Genomic DNA, 17,656 nt, shown 5'->3' with positions numbered 1-17,656 from the left:
TAGCCGTGTGATTCCAACCCTTATATAACCCAAATACACTATCTAGACTGACCTTTAGAAGAACGTATAACTGAAGAAATTGTGAAGTAAAGCGAGATGTGTACATCTGAGGAAATTTATAATTATGCTCAGAAACAGGCAACTTACTTTTTTTTAAGTTACCAAAGGTCATTAAATAGCTACGGAAACATGACAAATTTTCTAAAAGCTGAAATTGCATTTTTGAAAGTTTGCATGTTTATTTTTACGTTGTGTACGGCTGTTAAATAGTACTCCAACCAAAATGATAACTGTTTAATGGAATTGCCTGTCATACGATTCATGTGTAGTTTTAAGAATATCAGTCATGCGATAACCCATTCAGCTAGTATAGGTTAATCTGAAGCATCTAAATAAGTCAATTTGCAGTTCGAACAGCTCAACCTCAGTAAAATGCACATGTCACAAAGACAACGGAGCCACTTATATTGACAGATGGATCAGACAGATCTACTTAAATGTCGACGTGATCAGACAGGTAAATTTGAACGTTGAGGTGATCAAACAGATCGATTTTTAAATGTTAAGGTTATCAGACAGATCAATTTGAACGTTGAGGTGATCAAACAGATCGATTTAAATGTTGATGTGTTATGAGAATGATATTCAGCTTGTCCAGTCTTTGCTAAAATAATATTTGCTTCGCTTGCCTGATAATTCTAAGAAACATCATCGTTTTATTTTTGCCTCTCCTTGAAGATGCTGTAGTTAGATATGTATTGTCTCCTTTCCGTCTTTAAGCGTGTTAACATGGTCGCCTACAGTAAAACAATCATTCCACATAGAAATATGAATTATGACAGGTAGGCCTATAATCAAACAAAGTTAAAGATTATATAATTTAACAAATAAAAAATCCGATAGCTTCAGTAATTTTAATCACTTTCTGTCTACGTCTGTAGTTAGATTTCAGGGGTAGGGGTAAACTCGTTAAATAATAGTATCAAGAATGCTGGATATGAAGAGATTACATTTTATATGCCCAGTTATGCGCACATTTAGATTCTTTGATAAGATGTCCATGCTGTTTTATCAATGTTTGCTAAGTCCTGTAGGTAGCTGATGCCTCTGTGTGTGTGTGTGTGTTTTAATTCTGCAAAGTTTAGATGAGATTGGAGTCCGTACATTTATTGCATATTAGACTTTTATTAGATGATTTATGGTAAAATTTTGTTGGACTATTTTAATTTGACGAATTAAACCCCTCCCCCTGCTTTCAACAACGCAGTATTTCTTGTCCTTTTTCTTTTAACAATATACGCGAATCATCAGTATCGAGCCCCTAAAGGAAATGCAATGTTTCTACAAGTAACAGTTGTGCAAGGAAAGCCAGCAATACATGCTGTGAAAATTAAAGCTTTTGTTTCCAACCTAAAATTAGATTTTCTTTAAATACCTGTCACATTTGGATTTGGTAAACCTCTGTGGAACAGGAATGAATCAGGATGTTACAAAATGGACTTAATTTAGCCACTTATTTTGCTGGTCTGGTCATACATCCTTGTATACGTGGCCTGGAATTTCAAGATAAAACAATACAGAACGACAAGCATAATACGGTTTTACACAGTGTGCATACCGTATGTACTCACTTATAAGTTGATACCAAACGCAAACTGCGCAGACCCAGATCTGCCGTCGCATAATGCGCAGCTAGATCTGGGGCAGTGCAGTTTGTTAGGAGTAATCAGTAGAACAAAAAACACATACACCCTGATCTGCAGGTTCGTTATGCTGGCTCTTTGTTGTTTGCACTTTGACTCAAGTATATACGGTAGATAAATATGATTCAAGTTTATGTCACATGGACTCGCCCAGAATTACATAGATGTTTACATGCATTGTGAACTGCTAACCTTATTATGCAAGTTAGGTGTTTCGTTGTAACGTCATTAGTAGATAATGTACATATAAACGTATATTGCAATGGAACGAAAAGAAAAAGTGTAAGAAAACTTGGAACAAACACACCCTTACTTTATTCTTTTCCGATTTGATCTAATTCTGTATTTATATGCAAAGCAATTAATAATTTCAACATGTATAAAAATTATCCTGAAGTGATTGCAATGCAAACAGGAAAATACATTCCTCCTTTTGGTGGTAGCAAAACAACACCTTGCCTAACTAAAACAGGGATAGGTAGTCCGAGTCTTTTTCAATACCTTTGTCTTTTGTTTGAATATTTTTTGTAAGCCTGTATTACATTATCCAATGGAAAGGTTTTGTTATTGTTGTTGTTGGTGTTGTTATGAGCTTAACGCCATTTGTTCAGCACATGATTGGCTATACATGGTGGTCAGTATATTTGGTGGAGGAAGACAAGAACCACCGACCCTCGGGGAATTCTCGCGTGTCCACGTTTGCTTAAGGTTTTGTAACGAATGACACAATTATACACATTGAACTGAGATAAATGGCTGAAGGCGGGAGGTGGGGTTGGTGGAGAATTTCGATCACTTCCTAAACAAGGCGTCTATAGCTTGCTTTGGAGTCTACTCTTGAATATGTGTGTTCCTAAACAATGTGTCTATAGCTTGCATTGAAGTCTACCGTTGAATGTGTTTGTTCCTAATCAAGGTGTCTATCTGCACATGAGCAGGTAGTAAATTTAACATAATAAATATGTGTGTATGACGAAAACAGATCCATGTTAGTGTACCCGTCTGGTATTATTAATAGCGTCATCCTACTCATTTCAAACTTATAACATGATGGTGAACCCATCTCGCCCTGATACGATAGGATACGATAACAATAATTTGTAAAATAAAAAAAAATAACATAAAATAAATCAAAACAAAAGACGCGCAGAACAAGAGGCAATCTTCTAATAACAAATTTAATAATAATAATAATAATAATAATAATAATAATAGAAGACGAAAAACCAAGTAAGTACTTTAAGTGGATAAACACGTCTTTATCATATAAATGTGATAAGATACATAAGAAGACACGTATATCAACGACGGGTTTTTCCCGTGTGAATTACCCCTATATAATTTCAACAAATTTCCCCTTGTGATTTCCAATGTTTATTCCTGTGTTCTGTCACTGTGGTGTATACACACAAAAACGAAGGAGGCCAAAGCATGGCTATCATTATGCCAAAGTCAGAAGGTAATATTGTACTATTTTTTTTTCTTCAAATCTTCTTCAGTTGTGTTATGTCCTATCCTCTAACAGAAAAATTCACTTTCCGCGCCTTTATAAGATTCGCTACATAATTCATGCTAATGTGGCAAATGTATTAGAGGCATAATTTTTGGTAAGCTGTGTATATGACTATTTATTGACGTGCACTGACTATTGTGTATGAAAATGTGTCTCACTATGTCGCCATAAACGCGCTCTTCTGATTTTTAATTTGAATAGATTTAGATCGGACCAAGGGAGTCTGATGTTTTAGCAATAAAATAAGACGAAAATTTGTGACAAAAAGAAATAACCGCATCTGTACTATAAATATACACAAGGAGTGCAAGCGAGACCCCAAAACTCCACTCAGTTCGACTGTCATCTCGTGTGTCTATACTGAAAGAAGACTGAAAAATCTACAAATATCCACTTAACAGTAACTAACGTGCCTGAATAACCCTTGAAAGTAATATCATAAAATAAAGTGTTTACCTTGCTTTTTATTTCAAAATGTATCATATAAGATGTTTATAAAAATTTCCAGAATAGGAATATTTTGGTAAAATTTGGATAGCAAAAAATACGAGCATTAGAGCCTAACACTTGACTTACTGAAGGGTAAAATCTGGTTCAATCGGCTACTTCCGCTTGATGCAGCCATTTACAAAAACTTTTGACGGACAGAGCTGAAAAGAGAGGCTGATTTTCCGCAAGAGATTCATGTGATGGTCGTCTGAGAGTTGTGCGTATGCACGTTAGCGTCTGTTGAGTGGATATATGTAGAGTCTTCAGTCTTCTGGTGATTCTGAAGCGCGTAAAAGATACGATACGAAAGTCGAATCGGGGGGGGGGGGGAATCTCGCTTGCACTCCTTGTGTATATTTATCTATTTCGTGTTGTCAAAGATTTTCGTCGTATTTTATTGGTAAAACGTCAGACTCCAATGATAAGACATACGTAGGACATGAGGGATATTACATACATCGTGTTTTTCAATCCTCCAATAAGCCAAAATACTACTCCCACTGTTGCAAGTAATAACAATAATAATCTAGCCATCACCATTGTCGTCGTCCTTCGTCCCCTCGTTTTCTTCTTCTGGTAAGGAACAAGAACTTCACGTGATATTAGCACACTATAATGATAACCGATGCTATAAATTTTATTCAAGTCGGAGAGTTGTACCGCTGTCACGAGGACGTCTGTAGATGGGGTTACCAGTACTGTGACGAGGTGATCCGAAGATGCTCCGAATGCCATGACAGACTGCGCGTCTGCTTTAAGCCAGGGCAGGAAGCAAACTGCTCTCTGCTGTGTCTAGGTATGACTTACCATAGAGAACAATTCTGTGATTTTCCAAAAATTAATGCCAATTCAGAAACGGTCAAAATTTACGCAACAATGAGAAAAACAAAGAAAACTTGTCCTTGTGAGACTAAAATAAATGCAGTTCTTAGCATGAAAATTTTCATAATTATTCAGAATTAAATGCATCAGAGTTTTCATTAAAACAAATTCAACCGCTAATAAATCGAATCTTTTCTTCAAAATGATCTCTGCATAGGCCGCATTTGAAATTACCCTAGACAAGTCACTTTGTAATGAGTGATCAAGTTAGAATAATAAAACGTAACAAACATAATTTTAAAATAAACTGTTTTCCATTATATACAGAAGTCAGCTGAAATCAATGTTCTATTAGCTAACCACATATCTTATGTGCAGCGCGCATATACGTACCTATCTTCTTATCGACCTTCTTACCTACCTTAAGTCCTACATATATAGGCCTTTAAACAAACGTCCATACATAAAAAGATATAGATGTATATAGAGACCGACATACACACACACATATATATATACGCAGTATAACTGTTAGATTAAAATTACGAGTGCAGCACCACAACTTCTTTTGTTTGAATTGTCGATATTTTCCTTTTATTTATTAACACCTGAACGAAGCAGCTAATTAGTAAAAAAAAAAAAAACCAAAGAAATTGTATTTAACCTATGCATGTTCCACATGTTCACAAAATTATGTGAAAAAAAGGTCACGTCACGTGTGTTATATATGCATTCCTCCTTTAGTTGGAAGGAAGTAAGGTGAAAATATATCCTTGAGGCTTCAAATAAGGTGCAACAAATGACTATCTCTGTGTGTGTGTGTGTGTGTTTGTGTGTGTGTGATAGGACCGCATGACGGTCGCATGGCACTATGGTTTGAATGGAAATTTAACATCATGGATATGGCACTATTGGGAAAAAGCAAATTAGCATTAATAATGGCACTATGGGAACTCTGGAAGTTTAACACAAACGTGGCACTATTGGAGGAGACGAGAAATTGAACATTCGTAGGGCACTATTGGTGGAAAGGAAAATGTAACGTGGCAGAGTTATGGAGAAAGAGGAATTGAAAATTATGGATGACTCTATGGGAGTCAGCTACTAAAGCCGACAGACGGGTTTGGGTTGGAAAAACACGTACCATGTAACAGACCGGCATTTAATTTGACCAATAAAAACCGCAACTGATTACAGGCAACGGCTTAGTTATCCAGGTAGGCGAGGATGCTCATTTTCTTATACTTACTATCAAACATCCATCACATGCTCAAACTGAGGACATTAGCTCATATAATTATACTTAAATCAAACAGCCATTACACGTACAAAGAGAGGACGGTAGCAAATATAATTTTACTTAAATACAACATACCATTAAACGTACAAAGGGAGGACAGTGGCTCATATAATTATACTCAAAATCCAACATACTATCACGTGTACAAAGGGGAGCGGAAATCATTGGTTCTCATACATTCATACACACACACACACACCATAAACAGAGAGAATGTAAAGTCTATTTTTGGTATACACACAAACATAAATACACAAAAGCAGACAGAGACAAACACAAACATATGAAAGATGGCAATACATTACCAGTATTCAATATTTTAGAATATCGGGTGGCCCCAAAACGAGTTGCTGTCTTTTTGTCATGGGAAGGAGTTTGAGTTTAGCGTCCTGGGGAAAATGCATGTACCTCCGAGACATACATCCTTTAACTAGGGGTGTACGGGGGTGTAGTGGATTGGTAGCACCTCTGATAGGGGATCAGTCTGGCCTCTTCAGGGGTAGCTCGTCCACTTGTGGTTCCAAGAAGCTGTAAAATGAGCAGCAGCCACACCCCGGCAAACCGATTCGAATGGCGGGATAAACCAGGTGAGGGTAGCCGACAGGTCTTAAAACCTCGGTGAGTTAGGACTTGCCTACCAAAGCGTGTGAAGACTGGATTCGGCGGACTGCGAGGAGGAAACCGATAGCTAGTTCAACGGACAGGAAGGCGATTCTCAGCAATGCGTAATCGAGCTCATAGAGCATGACGAGGCACGTAGGTAGTTCTGGTCATCCACTGCATCCGATGCCATCTCCGTCTTGACCTTGTCTTGCAACTGGATCCAGATTGTCTTGACGAGAGAGTGAGGTAGACGACGCCCAACTCTTCCTCACTTTAAACCAAGTCATGGCGTAAGTCACTTGGTCATCATTCTCCCCAAAGTCCTGTGGCGACCGACGAGCGACGAAACGACAGGTGTGGGTACACTGGAAGCCGTAGCCGCAAAGCAGTACACAGGAGGCTCAGGCCATATGGTTATTCTTCACTGACAGGAGCAGCAGTGGAGTTCGGCAGCGCCCTGAGCGACTGAGCAGCCGTTTTGGGCAGTCCAAAATCTTTCCTGACTCGGGAAATGTTCCACCCTCTGCAGATGAATCAGGATAGTTTATCACAATTCTTATCTTCATTTATACACGATGAAAGGCAAACACCGGCGAACTTAGTGTTTTATATGCGGGATGCGCAGACATGATAGAAACGATTCCTAGATTTCGGACTTGGATGTGATAGACAACAAACCAGAGATAAATTGAGTGTGTGTGTGTGAGAGAGAGAGAGAGAGAGAGAGAGAGAGAGAGAGAGAGAGAATTCACAAATAATGAAGAGTGAGGATTAGAGCAGTAGTTCCAATTCATGTAAAGTACCTAAAACTTCTCTGAGAACTTTACATTGCAATAGATACATTCAACATTGATGATATTGCAAGGTTAAAAGTATTGGTTAGTTAGACGGAAGTTTCAATGTTCCATGTCGGTTTCGTCTTGACACCGACTTCAACTACTTTGTGGAATTATATATGTATCTCCTTTTCTATAGTTTATCTGGAAATGGTGTGCAAAGCATGTCAATAAACAGGCAAGGCTGAATTAAGATTTCATTGACGAAGAAGGTAAACATTATATTCTCCAAGAACTTTGGAATCTGATCATTGATATCTCACGTCATTGAAATGGGTCAAAGAAGACTTTCTTCTCATGTCAGTAATATTGTCTTTAATCTATACACAGCGAAATATTCCACCATGTCGTTGTTTGGAAACTAGACAGTTACTTAGTGTTTTCTTGACCAATAACTGTCGGTTAATTGCATGCGCTTTTCTGGCTTGCCTCTTCAGCTCTGCAGCTGCTGTTCAGCTAGATTCGCATAACTTTGAGCCTTTGTTCACGGAGAAACACCAAGTGATTCAATCGCTTGCAGTTTGCTCCCAGGAATCATGGTTTATGTTGAAAGATTTCAACGCAGTTTTCAGATTGTCTTTGAAGTGTTTCTTTTGAATTTCATGGGATCGCTGTCCTTTCTGTAGCTCGCCATAAAAGAGTATCTTAGGCATCCGGTGGTCTGGTATGCGTACATCAGTTTGTCCCGCCCAGCGTAGCTGGGACTGCATCAGGATGGTGTGGATGCTGGGTTGACCTGCTTGTGCGAGTACCTCAGTGTCTGGTCCCTTGTCCTGCCACTTGATGTTGAGGATTTTCCTGAGACTTGTTGTGTGAAAGTGGTTCAGCTTCCTGGTGTTGGTACACCGTCCACGTTTCGCGTGCGTATAGTAATGTGGGGAGCACAACTGTCCTGTAGACCTTTAGTTTGGACTGGATGCTGATGCCTCTTCTACTCCAGACGTTGGCATGGCTCTGGCAATGCGGAGGTTCACCTCATCGTCAATTGAGACGCTCTGTCACAGTATGCTGTCAAGGTAGGTGAAGCGGTTCACTACGTTGAGTTTTTGGCCGTTGTCGATGAGGTTGGGCTCAACATAGGGCTTTCCAGGGGCCGGCTAATTCAAGACTTTAGTCTTCTTGGTACTGATGGTGAGACCGAAGCTTGTGCAGGAACTGGAAAACTTGTCAACGCTGCGTTTGAGAGCAAGGAGATACCCCTGTAGTTGTCGCAGTCCTGGTGGTTCCCTTTGCGCTTACACAGGTGGATTAAGGAAGCGTCTTTGAATTCCTGGGGGAATCGTCTCTTGCTGACACATCAGTAAAAACAGTTCGGTGGAGCCTTTCTATCAGGGCTTTGCCCCCTTCCTTGTAGACCTCAGCTGAGATGGAGTGTAAACCAGGGGCTTTGCCACTGGAGAGCAGATGTATCGCTTTCTGTGTCTCGAGCAAGGATGGGGGGGGGGGGGCATCCAGTGCTTCATTGATGGGTATTTGGGGGAGACGACTGATGGCTTCATCGTTGATGGATGATTTTGTTGTTGTTGTTGTGGAGTTTAACGCCATTTTTCAGCACACGATAGGCTATGCATGGTGGCCATTATTAATGGTGGAGGTAGAACCCTGGAAAACCCCAGGAAGAACCACCGACCCACAAGAAGCTACTGGCAAGCTTTCTCACACACCCACATTGGCCGAATCCTAGACTCGAACCCCCGCAGACAGAGGTGAGATGGCAGTGATCCGTAACGGAGAGCACTTTAGACCACTCGGCCACTCGGAGCCCCCGGTTGATGGATGAAGGGCAATTCAGGAGCTATCAGGGCGGGTTTAGCCACAAGGCGAACTAGGCGGCCGCCTAAGGCGCCAATAATTTGTGGGGGAGGGGGCGCCAAAAATCGGTGCTCGAATACTTTTTTACATTATTAATGGAGAACGAATGAATCAATGAAAAGAGAGCATTACTGAGCTTGTGTTTTAACTTTAACTTGTCGTTCTCTCGTACATTACATCAATAACCTGCTCCAGCTCTGCTGCCGGGCGGGCGGGCGCTTACCCTATATTTTCAGCTTGGCGGATCACGTTGCCCTACTGTATGACAGCAGAAGCTGCTTGCAGCTTCAAGCTGGTTGCTGACTGATAGTTTATAATAAGCGATGCTCCGATGGGAGGGATGTAGCGCAAGGTGGAAGGTTCACCTTGGTTACAAAATACCTTTGCACTGGCCCTGGAGCTACATATATTTGTGTTGTAAGTATAAGCATTTGCGCTATCCAACTTCCTTTGTATGTTTGATTTAGTGTTGTGTTGTAACTATAAGATCTACCCCACTTCCTTTGTATGTTTAATCGTGTGTTATATTGTGTTGTAAGAATGAGTACACGAGTTTACCCACTTCCTTTGTATATGTAATGGTGTGTTTTGTTGCAAGTATGAGAATATGAGTTACTTTACTATCTTTGCATGTGTTGTTGGTGTGTTGTGTTGCAAATATGAGTGCATGAGCTACTTCACTATCTTTGCATGTGTGTTGGTGTGTTGTGTTGTAAGTATGAGTGCATGAGCTACTCCACTATCTTTGCATGTGTATTGATTGGTGTGTTGTGTTGTAAGTATGAGTGTATGAGCTACTTCACTATCTTTGCATGTGTATTGATTGGTGTGTTGTGTTGTAAGTATGAGTGTATGAGCTACTTCACTATCTTTGCATGTGTATTGATTGGTGTGTTGTGTTGTAAGTATGAGTGCATGAGCTACCCCACTATCTTTGCATGTGTATTGATTGGTGTGTTGTGTTGTAAGTATGAGTGTATGAGCTACTTCACTATCTTTGCATGTGTGTTGGTGTGTTGTGTTGTAAGTATGAGTGCATGAGCTACTCCACTATCTTTGCATGTGTATTGATTGGTGTGTTGTGTTGTAAGTATGAGTGCATGAGCTACCCCACTATCTTTGCATGTGTATTGATTGGTGTGTTGTGTTGTAAGTATGAGTGCATGAGCTACCCCACTATCTTTGCATGTGTATTGATTGGTGTGTTGTGTTGTAAGTATGAGTGTATGAGCTACTTCACTATCTTTGCATGTGTGTTGGTGTGTTGTGTTGTAAGTATGAGTGCATGAGCTACTCCACTATCTTTGCATGTGTATTGATTGGTGTGTTGTGTTGTAAGTATGAGTGTATGAGCTACTTCACTATCTTTGCATGTGTGTTGGTGTGTTGTGTTGTAAGTATGAGTGCATGAGCTACTCCACTATCTTTGCATGTGTATTGATTGGTGTGTTGTGTTGTAAGTATGAGTGCATGAGCTACCCCACTATCTTTGCATGTGTATTGATTGGTGTGTTGTGTTGTAAGTATGAGTGCATGAGCTACCCCACTATCTTTGCATGTGTATTGATTGGTGTGTTGCGTTGTAAGTATGCGTATGAGTTAGCAACTCCTTAATTCCTTTATACTAAGTCATTGTCAGTAATTAGGTTGAGTGAATATGTGCCATCTCAGATGTGGGTTTGTCAAAACTTTGGTATACTAATATAGTTCTTAAGAAGTCTCCTATAGTGACATCTGTCACAATGAATTCTTCTTTCCACCATAATCCCAATGTTAAATTTAGCCCTTAAGTCGATAGTTCCAAGCTTTTGTTAAATTTTCATAGCACCCTTTAGTGCCACTCGTATCCACGTATCCATAATGATATACTGTATGTATGTATGTATGTATGTATGTAGGTAGGTAGGTAGGTAGGTAGGTGTGTGTGTGTGTATATATATGCATGTATGTGTATGTGTGTATGTGCGTGTGTATGTATGTATGTGTGTATGTCCACATTATATATTTTCTTTCGTTGCAGACACCTTCTATCCAGGTCATGGTGTAGCTGGACTTACATGTCAAGGTGGTGAGTAGTGACAATAATTTATGAACGTTGGGGTGGGAGGGTATTGAATAGCATGTATGAACGTTGGGGTGGGAGGGTATTGAATAGCATGTATGTATGTATGTATGTATGTATGTATGTATGTATGTATGTATGAAGTATAGGGTTAACGGCACATCAGAACAATCCCAGCCATACAGTGTCGAGTAATATGGTGACCAGAATATACGAAATGGAATAATCGAGGGCAAGTGGGGGATGGAAACTGGAAAGAGTGAAATGGAGTAATTGTGTCCGGATATGTGAGGATGAGAAATACATAGAAAAGGAAAATCAGAATAACTGATAAGTGATTTAAAAAGTAAGAGGACGAAAGAAGTAAAGTAGGAAAAAGAGCATGCATATTAGTGAAAACACTATGACACTCATTTCTAACAGCTGCATAGCTTTAAGGATGGTTAAAGACAGCTATCTAGGAAGCTCAGCTTAAATATATTGGTTATTGTATGTCTAGAATCGATGACAACTATTTGGTATTACGCGCAATTTCAGTCAAAGAACATGATTAAATTAGTGGATTCTTTGGAATCCTCAACCATCACAACCATATCACACACAACATTTTAGCTGTCAAGAGCGGATCTGTGTAGAACCTGCTGTTTATTAAGACAAAAATAAATAGTTTTAATGTTGCGGATAACATTGAAAATAATTAAACAGTGAATAAGAGCTTCTTTGTTTTTATTTAGACCATATCATTGTATCAATCTAATCTAAATACTCATATATCACTGTATTCGTGCGTCAGTACATTTGTATCCATTTTCCGCTCAGTGATTCAGAATTACCAAAAATAATCATTTGTTTCTCTTGGTTCGACTGCTGTTTTTATTTGCGCACAATAGATTATCATTTGTACACATTTTTGTTTGCCCGTTGACGCATGTATAAAAAAATTTGATCTGAGAATTTCGGTTCTTTTCTTATTTGCACAAATCTGAACATCACTTTTGAAGAAAATTGTAACACTTAACAAATCCATTGGAAAATAGGTAAATTGTGAATAACCTGTTCGTATACCCATTGATGATCTGGAGGTTACATTATCTATAGGTCGTCTTTTCCTTTTCATTCGATTCCCATTCATGTTATTGCAAAGTGCATTTTACCTTATTTTGTATGGAGTGGTCATCTTTATACAAATATGTGGTTCTCAATTTATATTAGCATGATTATTTTCCTCAAGAAGAGCCAAACCTAAAAACGATCGTTTTCAAATCCACTGCTTTACTCCAAGACTAAGGACTTTGCTTACTAACACTGTAAAATGTAATTACCTGTGCACCAGCATGCTAGCATACGACACTTGGTGTTTACTACACTCCGAATGCACTGGTGATCGCACGAAGATACTAGGGCAGAGCACAATCATTCGCTTAAATCAGTGAGATCGAAGATTACAGTGCGTGTGCTTGCGCTCTGCACACATGTTAAAAGCATGATTATCTTTATCTGAGGGAGCAGCGATAGTTCAATTCGTAGAGCACGTATTCGCAGTCTAAACGTCGTGAGTATAATATCCACTCCGGCCAGTCCGGGTCGGCTGTCTCGCTATGTCGCTGTGAAAGTCACTTAGTTCCCATTACCCTGGCATGATATACAAATAATGATTTAACTGGGCCATTAAAACTAACAGAAAGAAAACTATAATTATGGTGTTTGTTGGTCAATATTGGCCATTTATTTCCTTTCTATGTTCTGCCATCTTTTTTTCTAACCTGTTGTTCCTGTGTTATCTGCAATTTTCTGTTTGTATTTTTGTCTTTAAAAAAACCCAATAAAACAAAAAAAAAATATCTGTATTAATTGTTCTACAGCATATCCACTTACTTTGTTATCATCAAACAATTCTAACACGCACCAGACGAAGAAAAATATACAGTAGTAGAAAATTTCAGTGTTCTAGCATACCAGATTCTGTTATTAGGCTGAGGAGAGGTCATGAATATAACACATCACTGATGGCTCACGTGACTGAGTACATATCAGTAGAGTGTTTAGGTAGTGTGTCATTTTGCTACTGCACTAACTGTATATCCTGGTCTACATGTTCCAGTGATTTAAGTTCGATAAATAAAGGACACTTGATAGTGTATTATTTTTTGCAGTGAGTCATTAGTTATATTAATATTAACGTAATACACTTATGAGGCGAAAAGTAGCGCCAGCCTGATTTTGATCCAGTCAGTCTGTAGTAAATAGATATAGGGCATTCAGCTTGCCCTATGATTTCTCCAACTGACCCTATGATCTACTCCAGCTCACCCAATGTATTTTTCAATTTATTCTTTCCATATCACCTATGATCTCTCAAGCTCATCATGTGATCTTTCCAGCTCGCCCTAAGTTCCCACCCTTCTAGATCACCCTATGACCTAACACAGCTCACTATGATCTCTCCAGTTCACCCTATGATCTCTCTAACTCCCATCGCGATCTCTCTAGCTCACCTTATGATCTCTCCAGATCGGCATCTTCCACTCGCTCTCTCTTTCTGGCACTCGATCTCAGTTACTTTTTCTGATCCATTTTGAATGATTCCAGCTTGCCTTATGATCCTCGAGCATGGCCTAAGATCTCTTCATCCTGATCTCCTTTATTCCACTTCGCTCCCGCCCCCCCGGCTAGCTCTCGATTACTGCCTCTGGGGCCGTTGTAAGGACAGGCGATATGGGCTAGAGTCCAGGGCTCCATTTTGCTGTGTTTACAGTGTTATCGCAAACTTGTGACGGCCCTGACTGCCTCCAATCTGATTATTTTAGCTCATCAATATTTAACGATTTTGTGCTTCTTAGTATCTCAATGAATCAATCGACGGTACTTGCTAAGCTGTGTTCGACTGAATGGTTACGCTTTTGATCAAATGCGTTATATTACCATGTCGAGTTTGGCAGTGTTATCATTTGTGATGCGAAGAGTATCACCTGGGTCAAATAAGTAAGGTATAGTTGCTTCCATCATCATCAGATCCAAAACTTACATAATGGTATTTACAAAGTAATATCTTACCGTTGTAATACCCGTTCTGTCTCTTCTACTATCCTGCCAGCATTTAAACCAATTTAGCGAAAGGTAGATATCGGGTATAGGTTGAAGATATCACCAATAGTTCCAAGGAATTAAATGTAATAGTATATTGTTGGATAGGTCTATGCAAATAAACGGCATCTCCCTCGATGTTTCCCCTTTGCTATGTGTCACAAGAAATTGAGATGCGGGTTTTCAGTTACAAAAGTTTAGTGTTCCTTTTGAGAAAAAGCAACTGGATGGCTAGGTAACTAATGAAAAGGATACCTTCCTGGTACATTGTCATTAAACTGTGTGATTGTCGTTATGGTAACATTTTTATTAAACTGTGTGCTTGTATTTATTCGTATATGTTTGGATATTACTGTCTACTGCCGACTTTTTAACGATGTACAAAATTATATGGTTACTTTCTTCTTAAGCTTCATTTCAAACGGTACATGTGATGTTCATTTTTTAGAATCTGTATATTATTTTCCTTACACTTTAGCAACTGGGGATATTTTGATATTCTACTTGGAAGGAAATTTTCCATGCTTTAAAAAAGCTGCATATGTGGTAACCTTTTACATTAGGTATATCATTTTTTGCCCCTTGCGAGGGTGGGTGGGGGTCATTTGAGTTGGTAATAGAATACAAAAAACAATGGAATTGTTCTACCGAGACATGGCATGGGCTCTAATTTCAAACTCAATGTGTTTGTGCCTGGATGGAAGACTGGTGTATAGCTAAAGGTAGTTTCTTGTAATATGCTTCGAATAATTTAAAAATATCAAAAATTATAATCTGAAGGGAAATAAGTGATATATAGAAAGTAAAATGATTAATAAAAACTTTATATTAAATATGTCATGTGATAAATTTAATTGATTCAGGTTCATGTTTGTTCATTACAGCTAGAAACATAGAAATTTGGCAGACTGTTGCAATAGTGCTAATAATTGTTACAACATTGTGTGTTGGACTGCTGTTCTATTCTTTCCGGAAGAACATACTTAGGATTTTCAGACTAATATTCATACAGAGGAATAATCAAAGTGCCTCCGTAGACGACGAAACTCAATCCCTGCATCGAGAGGCGGCCATTGATCAAGGTCTTCTATCAGATCACAGGACAGTCCAGGAACAGATGAAAGATACCTCGCCGTTTGGTGGTAAAAACAGTGACAAGGATACACGGATCTCTTTATCCGTCATTTCTCTCGTTTCTCTTACCTGTTTCTATTTGTAAATTGGATGAAAACGGATGTGTCTGGCGAAACACAGCTTCGCAAGACACGTTGCCTGTGGCTCGCGACAATGGGCGAATCGTTATATTGAAGTTTGTACTAGTCATTTGAGTTGTGTATCTATATGTGGACCAATTTCTGTCTGTGCACTTGTTTGTAAATAGCATGGCACAACAAAAGTTATGCATTTACAAGTTTTGTATGATAGAATTACGATTTCCCATTCAATCAATGTTTAATATTTTCTTTAAACAGTGCCAGAAGATATGCTAGTAATTTTTATCCTGACGCGTCCACTATTCTGATACACATTTTCTTTCAAGAAATCTACTTTATAATTTCCAATAGCATAAGACATACATACATACACCGCCAGCACCAATAACCATCATCATTAGCATCAGCATCACCAAAATCGTCAAAGTCGTTATCATTATAACTCTATAGTCGTTATATTCACCATTACCGAGAACACCTACAGCATGTTATTTCGATCTTAGCCTCTTCATCCTGATTTAGATTTAATTTCCTTTCCTTTCAGCTAAAGACAGAGTGCGTTGCGAGCTGTCTTTGAATGTGGCTTCTCTAGAATCGACCTTTGTGACCCTAACACCCATATCAAGTCCAGAGGGAGAGAAAGCTCGCTTTGTCTTTAACTCCAGCAACGTCAGCAAATGATTGCCAGGCATGGGTCATACTGCAGCTTGCCAATTTTTGTTCATCCTCGTTTATGATTCCTTGAAAATCTGAAAATATATGGTGAAGAAATTTACACATGAGAACATGTTGTTGTTGTGGGATTTAAAGCCATTTTTCAGCACACGATAGGCTATGCATGGCGGCCAGTATTAATGGCGGAAGAAGAACCCGGAAAGAACCACCGACCCACGAGACACATGAGAACATGATGTAATTATATATTAAATGAAATCCACTGATATCATCTACATTACTGTAAAAGGAAACCGCCCCATCCGACTTGTATGTACTCATTAAGGGTATACTGACTTTAGCAAGTAATCAGTAGGGTATAGTAACTAATATTTGAAGGAAGGACTGGACAGTAATCATTGAACTGACCCATGCAACGAGGGTGGCATCGGTCCATCAACTATATTTTATAACATACATTCTAGCGGACCGTTAACGTTTCGATAGCCATTTTAGTGTGAATTGCTGCATAGCCTGCTCGGGTGTCCGGAACAAAGTTTGCCAAAAGAGCGGAGCAAATTAAAAGAATTTCCTATAAAACGTGAAAATTCAACGCTATATAACTTTTACATTGTTAAGCAATACTTGATAAGTGTCTGCTTAGACTATATTGCTAGCTCAAGAGATGCATGTCTTTGTTATTGTGTGATCAGTACCAGGCTTCTTAGGAACTAGAGTGCTAATACAGTATTATTCCAAAATGTCTGAGAGGTAAATAGTTATAGTACAAATGTGTATTGTTCCTCGATATCATTTTGATGCATTCATCATGTATCTGCGTGCAGTTAATGTGACTTGCATGATTATACCAAAGGTTGAAAAATGTCAAAACAGTGTGCTACTCAGTTATTCAATATTTCTGTAATCCTTTCATTAGTGAGATCCGCTATAGTTTTTGCACAATTTAATATACAATTAAAAATTCTTGCCGCACACCCCATCTCTCCAATTAAACAGTATTATCAACAAACAACAAACTTATACGCAACATTTGAGACCTCCATCACAGTACCAGCATCATCCCACCCAGCTAAAAGAAATGATAGGGTGGGGATATACATGAATTTAAAATTAAATTGTAATTGAATCGATGATCGAGTATTCCACTGACTGAGCGAGTAATTTGTTTCGTTATTTATTATATTGTTTTTGTTTTTATATAAGCTTTCATTCTGAACTCGTGACCTTAATTTTGTCAAACAATGTGTTATCCACTGTAGTCAAATAATGTGTTCTGTTTAAAAAATGTGTTCTGTTTACTTTTCATGCAACCGCTCCAGTGGCCTAGTGGTTAGAGCGTCTGCCCCGGATGCGAGAGGTCATGGGTTTGAATCCCAGCCGAGTCATACTAAAGACTTCTAAAAAATGGTACTAACAGCTGCCTCACTATGCGATCAGCATTAAGAGGTTAGTGTTAGGACTGGTCGGCCTCGTGTCAGGATAATGTGACTGGGTGGGAGATCATGATACATGTCTGCAGCATGATGCCCCAGTGCTAGACATC

General features: G+C 38.9%; 1 protein-coding gene across 3 annotated transcripts; it reads left to right on the top strand.

The window, feature by feature from the left end:
• The first annotated feature begins 381 nt into the window (after nucleotides 1-381).
• LOC149803774 (uncharacterized) lies at nucleotides 382-16,983 on the top strand. Of its 3 annotated transcripts, none has more exons than XM_089953558.1 (5): nucleotides 382-517; nucleotides 4,352-4,501; nucleotides 11,099-11,146; nucleotides 15,109-15,366; nucleotides 15,983-16,983. In XM_089953558.1, exons 1-5 carry the CDS (start codon nucleotides 475-477, stop codon nucleotides 16,117-16,119), a joined length of 636 nt encoding a protein of 211 aa, XP_089809684.1. In that variant the 5' UTR covers nucleotides 382-474; the 3' UTR covers nucleotides 16,120-16,983. The 3 variants fall into 3 exon arrangements, with proteins under 3 accessions (XP_089809684.1, XP_089809685.1, XP_089809686.1); XM_089953559.1 differs by lacking the exon at nucleotides 382-517 and adding an exon at nucleotides 2,801-3,162; XM_089953560.1 differs by lacking the exons at nucleotides 382-517; nucleotides 4,352-4,501 and adding an exon at nucleotides 8,749-9,495.
• Nucleotides 16,984-17,656: the final 673 nt, after the last annotated feature.

Source organism: Sinohyriopsis cumingii, chromosome 3, assembly GCF_028554795.1.
Source record: "Sinohyriopsis cumingii isolate HCF-2022 chromosome 3, ASM2855479v2, whole genome shotgun sequence".
Lineage (NCBI taxonomy): Eukaryota > Metazoa > Mollusca > Bivalvia > Unionida > Unionidae > Sinohyriopsis > Sinohyriopsis cumingii.
The sequence above is the reverse complement of the archived record's forward strand: the minus strand, read 5'-3'. Positions and strand labels throughout refer to the sequence as shown.